At 56.0% G+C, this 17,644-nt stretch overlaps 8 protein-coding genes across 8 annotated transcripts; 6 read left to right on the top strand and 2 right to left on the bottom strand.

The window, feature by feature from the left end:
- Nucleotides 1-571: 571 nt before the first annotated feature.
- On the bottom strand, nt 572-1,480 carry MFIFM68171_07810 (AMMECR1 domain-containing protein; the record flags this gene model as incomplete). The annotated part of the gene is made up of 1 exon (XM_071063230.1): nt 572-1,480. The coding sequence occupies one exon, from the start codon at nt 1,478-1,480 to the stop codon at nt 572-574; it is 909 nt and encodes a 302-aa protein (XP_070919331.1).
- A 1,753-nt stretch (nt 1,481-3,233) lies between these two features.
- MFIFM68171_07809 (uncharacterized protein) lies at nt 3,234-3,499 on the top strand (the record flags this gene model as incomplete). Its single annotated transcript, XM_071063229.1, has 2 exons — nt 3,234-3,306; nt 3,369-3,499. 2 exons carry the CDS (start codon nt 3,234-3,236, stop codon nt 3,497-3,499), a joined length of 204 nt encoding a protein of 67 aa, XP_070919330.1.
- A 2,102-nt stretch (nt 3,500-5,601) lies between these two features.
- Nucleotides 5,602-6,803, top strand: MFIFM68171_07808 (Transmembrane protein; the record flags this gene model as incomplete). Its single annotated transcript, XM_071063228.1, has 3 exons — nt 5,602-5,792; nt 5,854-6,078; nt 6,155-6,803. 3 exons carry the CDS (start codon nt 5,602-5,604, stop codon nt 6,801-6,803), a joined length of 1,065 nt encoding a protein of 354 aa, XP_070919329.1.
- Nucleotides 6,804-6,978: 175 nt separating this feature from the next.
- MFIFM68171_07807 (HNH domain-containing protein) lies at nt 6,979-7,779 on the bottom strand (the record flags this gene model as incomplete). Its single annotated transcript, XM_071063227.1, has 1 exon — nt 6,979-7,779. One exon carries the CDS (start codon nt 7,777-7,779, stop codon nt 6,979-6,981), a length of 801 nt encoding a protein of 266 aa, XP_070919328.1.
- A 350-nt stretch (nt 7,780-8,129) lies between these two features.
- Nucleotides 8,130-8,911, top strand: MFIFM68171_07806 (Haloacetate dehalogenase H-2; the record flags this gene model as incomplete). The annotated part of the gene is made up of 2 exons (XM_071063226.1): nt 8,130-8,298; nt 8,352-8,911. The coding sequence occupies 2 exons, from the start codon at nt 8,130-8,132 to the stop codon at nt 8,909-8,911; spliced, it is 729 nt and encodes a 242-aa protein (XP_070919327.1).
- A 193-nt stretch (nt 8,912-9,104) lies between these two features.
- MFIFM68171_07805 (uncharacterized protein) lies at nt 9,105-11,633 on the top strand (the record flags this gene model as incomplete). Its single annotated transcript, XM_071063225.1, has 9 exons — nt 9,105-9,146; nt 9,234-9,262; nt 9,317-9,421; nt 9,473-9,951; nt 10,002-10,186; nt 10,341-10,724; nt 10,775-11,004; nt 11,055-11,206; nt 11,278-11,633. 9 exons carry the CDS (start codon nt 9,105-9,107, stop codon nt 11,631-11,633), a joined length of 1,962 nt encoding a protein of 653 aa, XP_070919326.1.
- Nucleotides 11,634-12,154: 521 nt separating this feature from the next.
- Nucleotides 12,155-13,955, top strand: MFIFM68171_07804 (DUF676 domain-containing protein; the record flags this gene model as incomplete). Its single annotated transcript, XM_071063224.1, has 3 exons — nt 12,155-12,651; nt 12,706-12,783; nt 12,839-13,955. The coding sequence occupies 3 exons, from the start codon at nt 12,155-12,157 to the stop codon at nt 13,953-13,955; spliced, it is 1,692 nt and encodes a 563-aa protein (XP_070919325.1).
- A 410-nt stretch (nt 13,956-14,365) lies between these two features.
- Nucleotides 14,366-16,714, top strand: NOP9 (Nucleolar protein 9; the record flags this gene model as incomplete). The annotated part of the gene is made up of 1 exon (XM_071063223.1): nt 14,366-16,714. One exon carries the CDS (start codon nt 14,366-14,368, stop codon nt 16,712-16,714), a length of 2,349 nt encoding a protein of 782 aa, XP_070919324.1.
- Nucleotides 16,715-17,644: the final 930 nt, after the last annotated feature.

Below are 17,644 nucleotides of genomic sequence, written 5' to 3'. Positions count from 1 at the left end.
CCAGGAATGATTAGAACAGGCTTCCCGAACTATCTCGTACATCAGGTAGTCAGGTCGGATAAAGCAATCCAATCCTTGATATTATAACTATATCCGTCTATTCATCGCAACGAAGAATAAAAGAAGGGATGTAAAGAATGTCAATAGTCGGCAGGATTGCTGATATCTCCAGGTTTCACTTCGTACTTAGTAGGATTCAGCGTCGGCTCTTCGGCCGAGGAGGTAGTGTCACATACCCCTCCTTAGGCAATTTTCTTCAGTGTTGCTTGCTCGCTTCGAGTCTATCTCTCCATTTATACCGTCAACTGATCAATTTGTACGTCACAGCACGAGAGATCATAAGAAGAAATAACGGTCTACTTTAAGATCTTCTCGACTAGAAGTACATGACCGGAGAATCCGTCTTGTTTTCTTAGGATGTGGATCGTTCTCAAACTCTAGGAACGATACTATAACTTAGGTCCGGAGGTGCGATAGAGAGAGGTTGTAGTGAATTGCAGGCTTGCCCCATAAACAAGTTCTGCTCTAGCTGTTATTTATTATCCTTGCTACCTCGCAAATCTCCATTTGGTCACTTCCCGCTCTTCTCCACCCACTCCCTCCACCGTTTGTATTCGCCATACTCCAAACTCTCCTTCTTCCCCTGGTACCTCACCACTTTCAGGTCGACCTCGGTCCACTTGTCCTTCCTCCCCACCCATCCGGCCTTCCTCATCAAGCTCACCACTGTCTCCTCCTTTGTCCACCCCTGCTCGACCGCCACATCCGGCAGGTAGGTGCTCCCGTAACGCTTCCCGTGGTAATAGAACGAGATGCGCAGGCCGTGCGTGCCGAGCTCCCAGTCCATGGCGTCGTCGGCGTCCTCAAAGTCGGTAAGCAGCGTAACGGCCACCTCAAGCGACGGGAGCTCCCTGGCGCTGATGGGGCTGAAGCGCATGTCCTGCAGCGCCGAGATGAGAGCGTAAGAAGACAAGCCCTCGTCGAGGTCCTGCGGCTCAAAGGTGCCGATGCAGCCCCGCAGCATGTGCCCGTGTCGCGGCGAGATGGTGTTCCATGTCACGAAGAGGGGGGATTCGGTGATGGGCTCGGGGAGCTCGTCTGCAGATGCTGATGCGGACGAGATGGAGGTGTCTGGGGTGTCCGGGCTGAGGGAAAGCGTGCTGGTGGATGCGGATGCGGATGCGGATGAAGGTGAGGACGAGTTGCTTGAGGACGAGGCTGGTGCGAGGCGGCGGAATGCGGGGAGGCGCTTGGCTAGTTTGCTGTTGCTGCCATCTGCTTCAACAGCTTCCGAGGTCTCATCTGTGGCTTCGGCTTCGGCTTCGGCTTCGGCTTCGGCTTCGGTTTCGGCCCCGGCTTCGATAGAATGAACGTACTCAATCCAGGATTTATGCACCTCAGCCAAAGTCATAGGCTTCCGGCTCTCCAGATGGGCGGCAAGGGCTTCGAAACAGTACAAGCAGTGCTCGACGGTAGCCATGGTGGTGAGAGTCGGCGTAATTGGGTCGCTTGCCGCGTATGAGCTTCCGGCGTCTGGGCTCACCGGAGAGGGGTCCGACTCGAGCTTTTCGGTCTCCTTTCGCCGTCCGAAGCCAGAGAAAATGGGGTAAGGGAGCAACCGACGCACATCACCGCCGAAGGCGTCGGAAAGCGAGGGGTAGGAAGGGGCAACGAACTCGGGGACGAAGGCCGGTAGTGGAGTGGGCGGAGCTGAGGAGTGCCAGAAGGATGGGCGGGGCTGCCCGATAGGGCACTTATCGCCAAGCCCGCCCTTATCGCTCCATCAGCCGCTGAGCCTTGCCTCGCTTAGGACCCCCAAGGGAAGAATGTTCTAGCCGCAAATCGTGGCCATGTGGTTAGCAGTGGAGGTTGCCAGTCACGATACTACGTGTAGAAGAGCCCTTGCGACCGCTACCGGTGTACACTGGCCTCGGCGTTGCTTGTGACAAGGAGCGCTTGTGTTGAGTCTGGAACCCCGGATTGTTTCTTCCCAAGACAATACAAGCCTAGATTATCCAAATAGAGAACCTTTCTGATGGAACCCGGGGGTGAAGCTGAGCTGAGAGCCATCTTCGCAAATCTTGATCCGGTTCCGGTTAGCGTCAACCCACTACCTTCGCGCTCACTCTCTAACAGTCTAACTATCAGTGCCAGCATAGCCGTTGCCGACCAAGATGTCCCTTTTTACTGAAATTCAGGTTTTGATCCTTAGTAGCAACCTTAGCTGCCATTATTTTCCGCATCTGTAAGTTGTGGAGGCCGGGAGGCAAAAGCTGAGAGGGCGGCTGGTAACTCAGCGGGACAGCTGGCAGTTGCTGGCCGACTCCATTCGTGTTTCATGTTGCTCCCAGATGTTTTAGGAAGAACAACATTGGTCTACGGCACAGACGGGGATGCCCCACACCAAGACGGCTGCTGCGACACGGAAACAGGAGTCCCTTCCGCCATCTCTAACAACCAAGGGCCGGCTTCGCGTCTTCCGGTCGCTCCCAATGCGGCTCTCTCCAATGCAACGCTCGAGGCGCTCACACTGCCAGTTTCACCCCCTTGCTGTGAAGCTTGGTTCTGCTTGCGCCCCACTCATCGGCCTCTCTAGACCTCCCGTCCCGATGATTAAGCTCGTTTTAGCCTCTCGCCGCCCAAGGCAACGGTGACATGGGCGAACAAGCTTAACAGTCGGCTTTTGAGTGGCATCCATCCGGCTGACAGTGGCGTCTTGGGACTACCTCGGTGAGGTCTCGCACGCCTGGAAGTCCAGGGACAGCGCCGCTGCGTCTCAGATGCAGCGCCTCCATTTCAAGGGGCTTCAGACATGTCATTCTCGCACCTTGCTGGGCCAAGCACCCGGGATAAACGTACCGCTGTTGTGTTAGGGACTGTTCCTGGCTTCCGGACCGTTGCTTGGCGGATGGATCAGGGATTGGATGGCGGATCTATCCCAAGGCAGGGCAGCGATCATCATGGTTCACCCCTCTTGAAACGCATATTGTCCATCAATCACTGCGGATCCCGATCATCCTGTCTGCCGCCGGATAGTATAAATTGCCCAATGCCTCTTGACCTGGCCGTCCGACCCTCTGCTCTTCCGTCCCCATCCCATTCGTTTCTTTGCCACCCTTTTCTCACTTTTCCACTTCAGTCTGTTCAGTCCAGTTCTTGCAAGTCGCCGGCCGACACCGTCCGTTCTGTTGATTCACATCCCGTCGAATCGGTACACATTTTAATCAGCCAACATGAAGTTCACCGTTACCGCCGTCCTTGCCTTTGCCGCCGTGGCTTTTGCGTATCCCACCATGGAGCACGACGGTACGTGATGGATGAAGCGCTTTGCCGGGGGATGCCTGCCGCTAACGTACCTGCCTTCTCAGCCCCAGTCAGGCGCCAGAACGTCGTGAACAACATCGACGTCTCTGTACCCGCCATGACGGATCAAAACGGCAACGTTGTGCCCTTCGACGCCAACCGGGTTTACCAAGACGCTCGTGCCAAAGGCATCTAGTTGACCAACCCGTCAGCATATCACACCAAGCGTGGCGTCAAACACCGGGAAGGAACGGCTCTCGATTGACGCCGATATGCAGCACGGCTGCATCTTACCAAAACCGGCGCCTCGAGCTGCACCTGTATATTTGAGCATGCGTCGAAGGCAGCATTAATCCAGGAACTATGGGCAAACGGAGGAGTCGGATAAGCTTCTAGACTGCAGCCGGCCACAAAAGCCAGGCCGCGAATTTTGGGGTTGTACATGGAACTCGGAAACTTGAGAGGACTGGATGCCAGCAGGACTTCATTCAAAGTGGAAAACAATTAAACATATTTTGACCCACGACGGGCGTCGTGGTGTTTTTGGGCCAGCATCTTCCCGTTTCCGATTAAACACCATTTCTGTGAAATCTGAGAGGTCTCATGGCAACCAGGTAACAGGAATTACTCTCCTAAACTCGTACTTGCCGCAACCTTCGCGTGGCATGATGATTATCACGCTCTTTTCTCTCTTAATCTACCTAGGTAGCTATAACATCAGCAGGGACTTCAGCAGACACCAACCAGAAGTTCAGAAGGTCAAATTGCCTCACAAGCGACCTTTCAAAGCAGCAGATGTCCTGTAATATTGGCCTCCAAGCGAGCAATACGGTTTTCCGCTGTACTCTGTAATTGCACGCCAGTTAAATAGAGTAGCCCCCGCTCGCTCTTCTCCCCCTTCTTGATGTCCAACGTACCTTCTGTCGATGCCACTGCAGAGTTGCTAAAGCCGGACAGGTGGCAGCTACGGCAGACTACTCAGCACAATGGCCTTGTCATCTTGGTTGTCTTCTTACCCGACTCAAAGCTGCTTGCATCGGGATTAGACGACCGGATTGTCCGGCCCTAGGATCTAGTAACGGGGCGGTTACAACAAGATGCTGGAGGGTCATAACGGGATCTTGTCAAATGGCTTCTCGCCCGACTCGACAGTCCCCGCATCAGTATCATGGGACACGTTTGCCCGGCTCTCTGGATATGGCATTGGACACTTGCACTCTTGGTGCACAAGGGGTAAACCTGTCGAACGAAGACTAAGACTAGCCTATAGTCACCCTCCTATCATAGCGTGCTACGGAAATGGCGCGGGCGCGTGGGGATATCTGCAGATGCTCGATGCCGCTATTTTGACATTCCCCAACACGAACACCCCGTGTGAAGTGCTTACAAAATCTGTGACGCCCCAGCCTCACTATTCAGTGCTTGTGGTGATGAAAGGGAACCTTACGTGTACCTCTAGTATCGCCCCAATCGGGCAAGAGAGACAAATGAGGTAAAATACTACATATACTGGGTTAGAATTAGTCCGTCCAAATGCGGCTCCTATGATCACTACGGGTCAACTCAGTCAAGGTATCCGTGCCCTGGCTCACCATCGGGTATACAGTGCTGGGGTTGGAAGCTTACGGAAGCGCCAAGACACGATCACCTCATATAGTCCAATCCTCCGAGGATTTTCGAACCCTCAAGCTTTCTCCTCCTTCGCATCCTGCGATTTTCCAGAGTTTTGGGCACCGGTGAAGGTAGACAAGAACAAGCCGCGAGAGCCAGAGGACTCTCCTTCAGCCTTGGTATCGCACAGAGAGCCCAGACGGATATTGCGGCAAAAGCATGTACTGACAGCTGTGAGTGAGCTGCCCCACATCGTGAGCGCCAATATGCGGCTGCAAGAGCTCCATTCTTTCAGCTCACAGCCCCCAGAGTGGAAACCCCACGCAAAGCTGCAGCAGCCAACTAGACCAAACAGGCATGGTCATCCACTTGGGCACCGCCATCATGAGGAGGGCTGAGAATAGTCCCGGTCTTCGGGCTGGGCGAGGCTCGCCATGGCGCTGATTCTCGGTTCATTTTTGGGCCAATATAACTCCTACCTACCTACCTACCTTAGCTTATAGACCCGGCTTCCGAGTGCTTTGAGCTGCTTCGGTTTTCTTCTGCCACCGGCTCCCCGACTCCGTCTCACAGAGTCACCTTCTGTCGCGGCGCTGAGCTGTCAGCACGGTGGAGCCGGCGCTGGATTATGAGTTTGAGCAGCATCTCTGAGAGATTCGCCCGTCGTCCAGTACAGGTAGAGGGAAAATGTCTATCGACCTTGACCAGGTGCTGTATGCGCGCGCAAGATGGCGCAAGACCATCTTGGTTCCCCTCTGGACCTTCCAGATTATGGTCCTGCTGTGCCTGATGGGCATCTTTGCCTACCGCCTAGCCGAGACATTTGAGCACTACAGGGAACAGCAAAAGATGGGCCAGGTTCCAATGGTTGAGGTCGTGTATGGGCTCCCATCTCCTCACGGCCGGTGAGCTGCGTGTTTACTGACTCGGAACCCACAGCTGGGAAGCGACCAACGTCGGCTTCAATCTCATCTCGCTCGTCCTCAACTTCATCGAGATCGCGCGCAAGGCAACCGAGCGGCTCACGCCGTTCCTCATGCTCTGCACCCACGTCATCAAGCTCACCCTCGCGTTTGCCGTGCTCGCGCTCGACATCGTCGCCTACCTCCAGCGCATGGACGGCCACTACTCGACCATCGGCCTCTCTCTCGACTGCGGGCTGCTGTAAGCTCTTTCCCGCTCCCCGCTAACCTCTCTCCCTCTCTCTCTCTCTCTCTGACTATCCCCTCCCCCTTTCCAGCGCGGCAACCCTAGCAACCTTCGTCTACACCCTCACCACCTACCGTCGCCTCCTTAAATACGAAACCTACCACCTGACCGCCAATGGCGCACCACAACAACTGGGAGGGCGCGGCGGACACGGAGGAGGCGTGGAACTCACCTTGGGGCACAAGCACAGCATCTCCAACCCGGTCCCGCGCGTCAGCGTCACAGCCGTCACCACGCAGTTCTACAACCGCGAGTACGACACGGCCTACCCCTCCCAGACTATGACAACGCGCCACGACCCAGTGTACCAATCCCCTCCTGCGACGGCGACTACGACGACGACGACGACGACGACGGCGCTCAAGACGGAGATTGACCGGGCCATTGGCAACGAGTTTGGCTGGGGGAGCAGGAGCGTGAGCAATGCGAGTAGTGGCGCCGCGAAGGCAGCCCTGGGCCGGACGGGGAGCGTGGTGTTGGGGAGTGGCAAGGTGCCGGTCCATCACGGGATGACGGCGGTTCCGGAGCTGCATCGGGCGCATAGTTGGCGGGTAGAGGAGGAAGGGGCGGAGGATAATGGGGTTGGTGGTGATGGTGGGGGTGGGGGTAGCGGCCCGCCAAACGTCCGGGATGGGGAAGCAGGTGAAGAGGATAGGGAGGCGCTTCTGCCGGGGAAGTAAACATGAAGGGAATGTTGTGCATGGAGTTTGGAGTTGGAAGGGGCTGGGATATTGATTGAAATGGTAATGTCTGTCATTAATCATGAACACCTCTAATATACCTTATACCGTATATTTAACCTACATCCCATTACAACCATCACCTCCCCAAGCCACCCTCGCTTTTTCCGTCTGTCTACCTGCCCTTCCACCTCAACCTCGCAACCCACTCCGCAAACCTCTGCACCGCCTCCGCTCCCAACAGCCTCTCTACGGTAAAATACTCCCGCGCAAGCTCCTCATGCCCCGCAAACCGGTGCACGAATCGATGGCACGCCCCGCAGAGCCACGCGACGTTCTGCAGGTCCTCTGGCCGGTGCCACCCGCGCTTGACCACCTTGTCGTGCACCATCCGCGGGATCAGATGGTGGTATGTCAAGTTGATCCAATCCCTCCCGCAGATCTCGCACCCCGTGACCTCGCTCCGCGTCGACCGCGGCGGCGGCGGCGGGGTCGTTAGCGCGGTGATGTACCCCGACAGGACGGGCGTGAAGAACTCGGCCGTGGTCATGCCCGAGAGGGAGGTGGGCGGGGAAGTGATGCCGTAGGCAACGAGGGAGTCCGGGATGGAGGGGTCCAGGGACTGGAGGATGGTTGAGACGGCCGAGGGAGAGAGAGGGAGTGGGGTGTACCGGGACTGGAGGGAGGCAGAGTCGCTCCAGATCCGGTACGTGAGGGTTTGGAGGTCGAGGGGCAGAGATAAGAAGGTGGTGGTGGCGATGTAGCTTATAAAGTCGGCTAGGTCATCCGCATCGGCTTCCGGGGAGGGCGAAGCAGATGCTGTAGGTGGTGTTTCGGGGGGAGTGGATTTCTTTGGGCGCCGCTTTGGCTTGGGTTTGGTTGGAGGGGTGGTGATTTTCTCGATCAGGACTGAAGACAGGATGTCGCGGAATCGCTCATAATTGGATAAGTATTCGTCCGGTATTTTGTCTGCCATAGCTATGAGATGTACAAGTTGGGTGAAGCGAGCTCGCGACGCTGCAAGTCTTGGACGAGAGGCGGCTGATGATGTCAGGCTATTACTTATAACCCCCTCCCCCCCGGAAAGCCAGCCTTGGGTCTCCGCAGCGCATCCCCCGAATAATCGGGACACCAATACCTACCATGGCACAGCCATTAGATGATCGACTCCCCGGATCGGGGTCGGGTTCCGCCCGATTGGGTTCGGGTTCGTGGAACCCCGGTGCGGATACCAAGGTAAGCTTCTGAGGCGGGGTAGACCGAATACGCCGCACGCCGCACGCCCTTCCGGCCCGTGGGTGACTCACCCGGCCAACATTAACAGACATGGCGCACAAGACAACGGTAATCGCATTCGACCTGTACGGCACTCTCCTCTCCACTGAGTCGATCGCCGCCGAGCTAGCAGGGTTGTTTGGCGATGAGGCAGCCAAGTCGGTGGCTGCGCTCTGGCGCCGCTACCAGCTCGAATACACATGGCGTATCAACAGCATGGGTACTGTTTCTTCCATCTTCGCCGAGTGGCTCTTTGCTGACCGCTTGCTCAAGGGATATACCGCTCATTCAGCGAGATCACTCGAGGAGCGCTGCAGCACGCCGTCGCTGAAACGGGGCTGACGCTGTCGGCCAACGACGTGGACAGGTTGATGAAGGCATACGATGCATTGCATACGTTTCCCGAAGTCCCCAGCGCGCTGAAGACCATAGAATGTTCTCGTTCGGTCAAGGCTTACGTCTTCTCTAACGGGACTAGAGACATGGTCTCGGAGTCGGTCGGGACTTCTCCGAGTCTGAGCCCGTATGCCTCGGTCTTCCAAGGGCTTGTGAGCGTTGAGGGCGTGCAGGTGTTCAAGCCTGACAAGAGAGCTTACGATCACTTACTCAAGGAGGTCGGCAAGGACGGGACGCCAGGCGACGTGTGGCTTGTCTCCGCGAATCCGTTTGACGCGCTTGGGGCAGCATCAGCCGGGTTGCGGTCTGCCTGGGTTGACAGAGCAGGTAAGGGATGGGTTGACCGGCTGGGCGATATTGTCGGGAGTGTGAAGCCCACTTTGGTGGCTTGTGATGTCGACAAGGCGGTCCAGGAGATAATTCGGAGTGCACGCTGAGCAAGACATCGGCCCGGGGTCGCACACGACCCTAACCCTCTGCGGTACAAGTTGGGCCAACATGAGATCCTACCTCCTGCGCCGCAGAGCAACAGGCGCGTGGACTATGTAATACAGACCGACCTGTCTGAGTCTTGCTACTGCTAGAATCCGCGTATCCTCTACCGCTGTGTACTTCCTACGGTTCTTGAAGATGAACAACCCAAGCGGGAGCGGTGCAATTGCCCGTTTTGCAGTGAGTAATCCGGAAGTACCGTCCGCAAAGCAACGGATGCCTTAGGTATCTGGGCGCGGCTTCTGACATTTGACTTGTTTGATGCAGTGCGACTTTTGCAAAGGAAAGAAGATAAAGTGAGCAACCAACGGCCTCTCCAAACTGTCTCTCTTCTTCTAACCGGCAGCCAGATGCTCTCGCGAGCTTCCCAAATGTGCTGCCTGCAAAGCCTGGCCCGGCCCGTGCCACTACTCGAGGCAGCCGCCGAAGCCGGATGTTCCCAGACTTGAACCAAGGTAGGTTGTTGCAGCCTGGCTTGGTGTACTCCGCACTGATTCTGGGGGCAGCAGCAGTACTCGAGCCATCCGGGCTCAGTATCCCGATCCTAATTCAATACCAGCTCGCCTAGACAGGATTGAGGCTACTCTAGAGACACTCACAAGCGCTATCAACAGCCTGTTGGCGGCCCCAACTTCTCGAGTTGGACAGGAACCAGTGCCCGTACAGACGCGCTCGACATCCAATGACTCCGGCACCGAGCTCCAATCCTCTTCCGCGCAGCCAGGTGCCGGGTCAAGCAGTCCAATAACGGACTGCGTACCCTCGCACCTCTCTTCTCTGGACGAGGCGACTGCCCATCTAAGCAGCAGTATCCTATCTGGCGCAACGTCCCAAGCCGAGTATGGGCTTGCCGTTACGAACCTGAAGGACCTGGTGGATGCACTCACTTCGTTTCGACTAGATAGCTCGCTAGATCTGCCGACGGAACCTGGATCCAGGAGATACATCATACCTGATGCAGAGGTGGGCTATGCGATGATGACTAGTAGGTATCTCCCACGTCTCCGGCTGCCGTCCCTGTTGACCGACGATCAGGATTCATGTCACTTTCGGGCCTCTACAGCACTTTCTTTGAGATTCCCTCCGACGAAGTCCTCGAGCAAGTCATCTTCAGGCCATCAGATGCGCCAGCAGGCTGGGTAGTCTTCGTAAACTATTGCCTCCTCGCATCCCCGAATACGAAACCTGACGCAGGCCTCGCAAATATGTTACGGTGGAACGTGAGGCTAGCTTTACAAACTGCTTCCTTGTTTCTGATACCCTCGCGGCTCAACATTCAGGCGTTGGCTCTACTTTCCTTTCACGGCGAAGACTTCGCTGCTTCCCCTAACATATCGTGGATGCTTGCATCCCACGTTTGCCTTCAGACTGCAGGCCCTGGCACTCCACAAGCCCGGGCTTGAGCTCGACGAGGAGAGCCGTCAGCGCCAGTTAACACTCTTCTGGGTTATCTTCAAGTCGGAAAAGTTTTGCACCTTGGCCTTTGGCCGCCCCCCACTGCTACCGGTGTCTCTCTACCGTGACGTTGAATTACCCAGCTTCGACTATCTGACTCGCGTCACCCCTCATCTGGACGGAACCCATCGTGACGCAACAGATGTTCCTCGCTCAACCTTTGGTGCTTACATCTTCCTCCGCAACGTGGAGTTGGCCCGACTGACTGGTGAGATCCTTGACTATCTGGCCATGGATAAACCGCGTGGGGAGCTGGCGACGCTCATGGCCATGCTCGATGCTTGGTATAATGAGACAAGAGAGGTAGAGCCATTTAGAAACGCAAATTCACTGCAAGCTAACGGTGTCATTAGATGTTTTGTAGTAAAGTAGCCTGCGAAGAAGAGGTCCTCGACGCGCAGAAAGCCACCATGAGGAGACTCTTTGAGTTTACCGTCAGGTTTAGGTACCTGCATACCCGCCTTATACTCACAAAGGATTGCCTCACACACAGAGCAACGCGTGTGGACTGGGCGAGGCAAGCAATTGAGATTCTCCACAACACCGTGTCTACCTGGGATCCGATCTACAACGGTATTATCTGGTATGGTAGCGTGTAGCACGGCAACATCAAGCGACTGACTTGCACGCCAGGCACCTCCTATACTATCCCTTTACCCCTTTCTTCGTCCTCTTCGGCTACATCATTCAGAACCCCGGCGACCTGGAAGTGGAGGCTGACCTCCAACTACTATCGATGATTGTAGCCTACTTTATTAGCTTACAGTCACGGTTGACTCTGCTGGGTGAGGTGGCATCTCGCCTAAAACGCACTGCTGAGGTTTTCACTGCCCTTGCTCGGAAGCATCATATTAAGGAAAGACGGGTATTGTCGGCGGTAGCCTCATGGGAGTCGTGGTAAACAGCTCATTGCCTCAGGAAAACGAAACCGCCGGCTCCTTGCCCGACGGGCACCAACCCGAGCCAGCTAGCGAGAGAACCCATGGCAATCCATTCTACGACACATCTCTTGACGACATTGACATCGGCAAGTTCATCAGCTGGCTTCCTGAACCATTGATGGAAGGGTTCCCTTCGCAAGGCACAAACGAGCCAGTCCAGGGGAACCAAGATTCCTTGGGAACTGTCCCCCAGGCCCCTCGGGGACAGAAGCGGCCGTTTGATACCACCTTTGACTGGTTCTCGTGGGAAAATTATTACTCGGATCTCTAAGCCGCAAGCGTTGCATGGTAATGCTGGATCAGTACTTATTCATTGCGAGAGCGCTGGAAAACGGAACCGAAATACATATCCAGGATGGCATCGGTAGGTTAATGAAGTTCTGTTGTAGTGATGATCGCGACCGCTCCCGGGGCGTTCCCGGCGGAACGGCAACCAATTGCCGGCTGCAGTTGTCGTGGATGCATCCCAATTGCAAACGGAACTCAACTGACGTTACACTATGTACGCAGTATTTTAGCGGGCCTGAGCCCTACAACCAATATGTTTTCAGCTTGGCAGCACCGTGAAGGCCAATCGAGAAACGCCCCCGGGGCGAAGAAAAGGCGATCACGGCTGATACGGGCAGGCAGCATCCCATGTCATGTCTCACAAGTGCCAAGCCGCGACTCAGCCATGGCTTGCCATGTGAGCATGGTCAACGGACCTTTCAGATCGCAGTGTAATAAATTGTCCCCGGGGCGCCGCGGCACGCGGGCGGTGCATCTTGCCTCATTCACCGCATCACTTTCACCATGGCCGTTCAGGAGACAGTAAGGCCGAAGGCGGCCAGCCCGGGCGACAACAACACAAAGTTCTTTGGGTCCCAGATTGGGGGAAAATCGGCCATCAATTACAGCTACACGGACATGCCGTGGAGGCTCATGGCGTACGATGTCTACTATTTCTTCAAGCACTTCTGGGCCATTCCATTCATTGTGTGGCCCCTGAGTCCCGCCGACTCGGGCGAGCTGAGCGAGCTCTCGTTCACGTCCAAAAATATGTATGCCGTGGCGGTCCACGTTGTACTGGTCATCTTGCAGCTTGGCTTCATCGCGGCCCTTCCATCTTTGGTAACGGTCCCGGTTTGGACCGCAGTGGCAGCGATTACCCTCTTCATGTCGGTCAATCGAGTCCTTGCCAATCTACTGAACGGCGACCGAGTCGAGTACTCGTCGGACGAGAAGTATGCCCCAGCCTTGCCTGAGCATGCCCACGAGCAATGGATCTATATCAACGGCGTGGCGGCTGGGTATGTGGCACTCTGACATCTGGTTATAGAGCCCATAAACTCACAGCGCACAAGGGAACACTGGATGAAGAGTAACCTCAACCGGCTCGCTGTCACGTTCAAGCGGCCGATCCTCGGCATCCACAACAAGACGTGAGATTCACCGGCTTTATGAGCGACTTGGATATGTAACACTCACTACTCGCAGCGCCGGCATCCTGTTCGACGTCATCGAATGCCTCATTCAACGCAATCTAGGCTACGCGACGACCGACGTGCGAGTCTGCTACAGCATCATCAAAAAGAAGCTGTACAACCCTCAATACTCCAAAGTCATCTTCATCCTTCACTCGCAGGGCGGCATCCAGGGCAGTCTCATTCTCGACTGGCTCCTTCAAGAACTCCCCCAGGACCTCCTCACAAAACTCGAAATCTACACTTTCGGAAACGCCGCCAACCACTTCAACAACCCCCACCGCCATTTCTATTCGCAGAGCCTAGCCAAACGCAACCCACTCGCCGCGTCGGTAGACTCTGCCCAACTCGCCCCTGCCGATCAGCCTCCGGCAGCCCCTCACCTCCGCCACCAGCCCAGGCGCGATCCGGTCTTCAGCCCCACAAGCACCTCTTCCGACTCGGCTTCGGATAAGGAACACGCTAAGTCCGGGAATAGCAGCAGCAACAACAACAACAACAACAACTCCGTCCCCGCCATAACCAGCTCAACCACCTCCCCCCACCCCTCCGCCCTCTCGGACCGCGCTATCGGCCATATCGAGCACTATGCCCACACGACTGATTTCGTCTCACTGTGGGGCGTCCTGCACTTTGCCACGTCAGTACCATCGTCCAGCACGATCCCCCGCTTCATGGGCCGCGTGTTCGCGCGGACGAGCCCCCGCGGCGGGCACCAGCTTGTCCAGCACTACCTGGACGGGATGTTCCCCCTGCGCAGGGACCCGCAGACTGGGGAGTTAGTCATGAGCGATGTGGAGCGGGGGGTGCCGTGGGGCGCGGAAGAGGAGTGGAACGAGTTCATGGAGAGCGAGGTTTTGCTTGGCGGCGTTGGGGATCGTGAGCGGGATGGTGAGGGCGACGGGGAGAGTGGAAGTGGGAGTGAGGAGGTGGAGGTCATTGGCATGGGTTTGATGAAAGGGGGGAAAGATTTCATTAAGGGGCAGGAGAGGGAGGAGATGGTGAACGTCAAGGTCAAGGTCAAGGAGTTGAGTCGGTTGTGGCAGTATCGGAATGGGAGGAGCCCAGAGGACAAGCCGCCTTTGCTCGTGAGGGGCGGGGACGGAGTTGTTAGAAATGCAACTATGTAGCGTATGAGATATTGAGATGATCGTTATTGGATAGAGATATTGGGTTTGTCGGAGCATGGAACGGCGTTTGCATCGGGATGGATGAGTCTGCTAGGGGCTTCTTGGGGGATTGGTGTTGGAGACTAGAAGGAGGTATGGGCGAATATAGCACTAATAGTACAGATTATTTACGTCTCTTTGGCATACCAATTCAGGGTCAATACATCAACATCCTGCCGAGAACAAGCTGTTGTAGCTCGTCTCTCATCTCAGCCTGGACAAAAGGGGTTCAAGTAGGGTTAGGGTTGTATAGTAGTACGATAAGATAAGGATTTTTCTACCATCACTTTTTTCCCATCCACCTTCTGAAGTTCAACCGCCCCCGCCAGCATTGTCCATTGCTCGCCTACCCACACCGACAAGACATCACCATGGGCAAGAACCGGAAATCCAAGCGGCAACTTATCCGAGACGAGAAGCGCGCAAAGAAACGGGGGCGCGACCTTGCCGACGAAGAAGAGCGCGACGCAAAACGCCAGCGCCAGAACGACGACAACGACACCAACGCCGGGAACGCCTTTGCCAGCTTTGACCCGACCGCCGATTACATCCCGTTCAATGATGACGACGGCGCAAATTACGATCCAAATGGCGCGACGAACAGCAACAATAACAACAATAATCGCGGTCGCGGCCAGAACTTTGAGCGCGAATTCTTCGGTATGCTGGCCGACGAGGAACAAGAGTACTTTCGGCACGCCGACGAGATGCTCGAGCTGAACGACTTCCCCTCACCCGAGGACCGCGAGATCTTCCTGCAGAGCGTGTACCGCGAGGCGCGGGGCAAGGAGCTCAAGCTCGCGAGCAGCCAGAGCTGTTCCCGCCTGATGGAGCGGCTGATCCTGCTGTCGGACGCGCGGCAGAAGAAGAGGCTTTTTGGAGCATTTGCGGGGCATTTCATGAGCCTAGTTACCCACAGGTTTGCGGGCCACTGCTGTGAGAAGCTATTTTTGTTGAGTGCACCGGTCGTGACCGAGGAAATGACCGGTGGTGCGGGTACGGATGGGGTTGGGGATGTGGTGGCGGGGGAGGACGGAGAGCAGGACGGGGCGGAGGAGGTTACCGAGGCGATGAAGACGTCGATGGAAGATTTGTTCTTGCTGACACTGGATGAGCTGGAGGCACACCTCTCGTTTCTGCTGTCGGATCGGTATGGATCGCATGCACTAAGAGTGTTGCTGGTAGCTCTGTCTGGGAGGCCGCTCAACCAGGCCGGAACAAAGTCACTTCTGCAGGGTAGGAGTAAGGAGCACATCACGGTGGAAGGCGCATCGGCTAGGGCGAGCGAACTGAGTTCTCAGACGAGGGCGGTGCCGTCGTCATTTACAACCGCGATACAGAAAATTATCGCTGATTCTACCGCGGATATGGATGCTACCGCGCTGCGGGTTCTGGCGAAACACCCCACGGGCAATCCCACCCTGCAGTTATTGCTGGATCTGGAGCTGTCGCTGTCAGCAAAGTCGAAGGGGGCCAAAGCAAAGAACAACGACAAAGAATCTGGGACTCAAGGCCGCGAGATGACGCTCCTCGAGAAGCTTGTCCCCGACGCACCAGCTTCATTCAGCGACGAGAAGTCACCGGCATGCGAGTTTGTCAACGGCATGCTCTACGATCCGATCGGGTCGCGACTGCTCGAGACTCTGATCACCTACTGCCCGGGCAAGATCTTCAAGGGTCTCCAAGCGAATATTTTCGGCCCTCGTATCCAGAGCCTCCTCCGAAACGACATCGCGTCTTATCCAGCCATCAAAGTCCTCAGCAGGCTGAGCAAAGAAGACCTTGCGGATGCCGTGCAGAAATCCCTCCCCGAAATTACATCGTTTGTCGAAAAAGGCCGCCTCAACGTCATTAGAACCTTCTTTGAGCGCTGCAGCGTGCGGAACGCCAGCGCGGAGCTTGGCTCTCTTCTTCAGGCCCTCACAACTGCATGCGGCGGTAACTGGAAACACCTCATCCCCAAGCTCTGTCTCCTCGAAGAGCCGGAACCAGAGGAAACGAAAGGACAAAAATTCCAGCAGCCCGACGCCAAAAACAAGACCGCGCTCATCTCCCACGGTAGCCAGGTCGCCTCCACCCTTCTCGACATCCCCGGCCCAACCTCCAAGGCCATCCAGACCTCTCTTCTGGTCCTATCCCCCGAGCAGCTGCTCCACATGGCCACCTCATCCAACCCGACAGCCGCAATCCTCACAAAGGCTCTCGCCGTCCCACCCCAGGTACCTCACTTCCACAAGCTCCTCGTATCCGCCCTACTGCCGAACGTCTACGATCTGGCCACATCTCAGCACGGAAATGGCATCGTCAACGCTATCATCTCGGCTCCGTCAAAGGGCGAGGGGGTGGCGGCGGTGCCATTCCATCAAAAGGAAAACATCATGGCGCAACTAGAGCGGCACGAGAAGGACCTCAGATCGACGTGGTTGGGGAGGAATGTGTGGCGGACGTGGCGGGGGGATTTGTGGGCTCATCGGAGGCATGACTGGGTTCGGTGGGCGAAAGAGACGGATCCTGAGGGGGAGAGGGTGGCTGCTATGCCCGTGCCAAAGCAGAAGGAGGAGGAGGGGAAGAACAAGAAAGGGTTGAAGGGCAAGGGGAAGTATGAAGGGGTTGGAATGCAGAAGGACAAGAAGCTGGGGGAGGAAAAAGGCTTCGACAAACGTGGCGAGGAGAAAAGGAGAAACGGAAACAGAAACGGGAATGTGGCCGTTGCTGCTTAGCTGGATGTACCAGCCTTGGTGTGGACATTGATACCCGGGAGAGCGCGCCCTGAAGAACAAAAGTGTTAAAAGAGAGAGTTTCCGTGTTCATATGGTCAAAAGGTGCGCCTGTCGGTGAGTACAGTCTTGCATGCTGGAAACGCAATGCCTGCGTCCGCCTGTTCGAACTTTGACCCACTCGGGCTGCACCTCACTGCAGCCGGATTCTGACATGGAAAAAGAAACGGAAGCTGTGCGTCCTGCCATGCGTAGCCCACGATGTTCATGCGGCTGGCCTTTGAGCTCTTTCAGCGTCGAACATCCAAAGTGCCCCTGCAGGATAGCTTATAGGCTGCCCACTGTTATCCGGGAAGCCGGATCACAGGTCTTTAAAGGATAACCAAGAGATTGTAGCCAGCACGGCGGCTCATTGCATCTTAAGGAACCTGCATTTTAAAGGAGTCCGGAAGCTGAGCTACGGCGAGGACAGCAATGATATAGGGTGGCCAGGAATCCGGACCTCCGGCACCTCGTGTGCGGAAGCAGGGACAATTTCAGGGCAATGCGAATATCCCTCTGCGTCTTGTCATTCACTATCTCACGGTCGACGGGCTCCAGCGCTCGCTACAGCTCTCAGCTCATCCAGACTTCGTCAGTCACCGTCTTATGCTTGCAAGACAAACCGTATCTAACTACGTTGCCATCCATCTCAGAAATGTCAGTATGCTCCCTTCGCGCCCACCTTCACAAGCTCTGACCGTCTAGCTATCCCTCCAGACCACCTGTCGCGATGCCCCGGTCGGGCTACGAAACAACGAATTTCAGCAGTTCGGGCCGGCCACACAATGAACCAACAGGGAACAAGGAGGAGGATGGTAACAAGGTCTACAACAACCAGGTGAAAGTAAAGGGTTCCGTGAGTGATTCTCTTGCAGTCTCTCAGTCGTTGTT

This window comes from Madurella fahalii (assembly GCF_045866475.1).
Source record: "Madurella fahalii IFM 68171 DNA, scaffold_4, whole genome shotgun sequence".
Classification (NCBI taxonomy): Eukaryota; Fungi; Ascomycota; class Sordariomycetes; order Sordariales; genus Madurella; species Madurella fahalii.
This window is presented reverse-complemented; position numbering and strand designations above follow the sequence as displayed.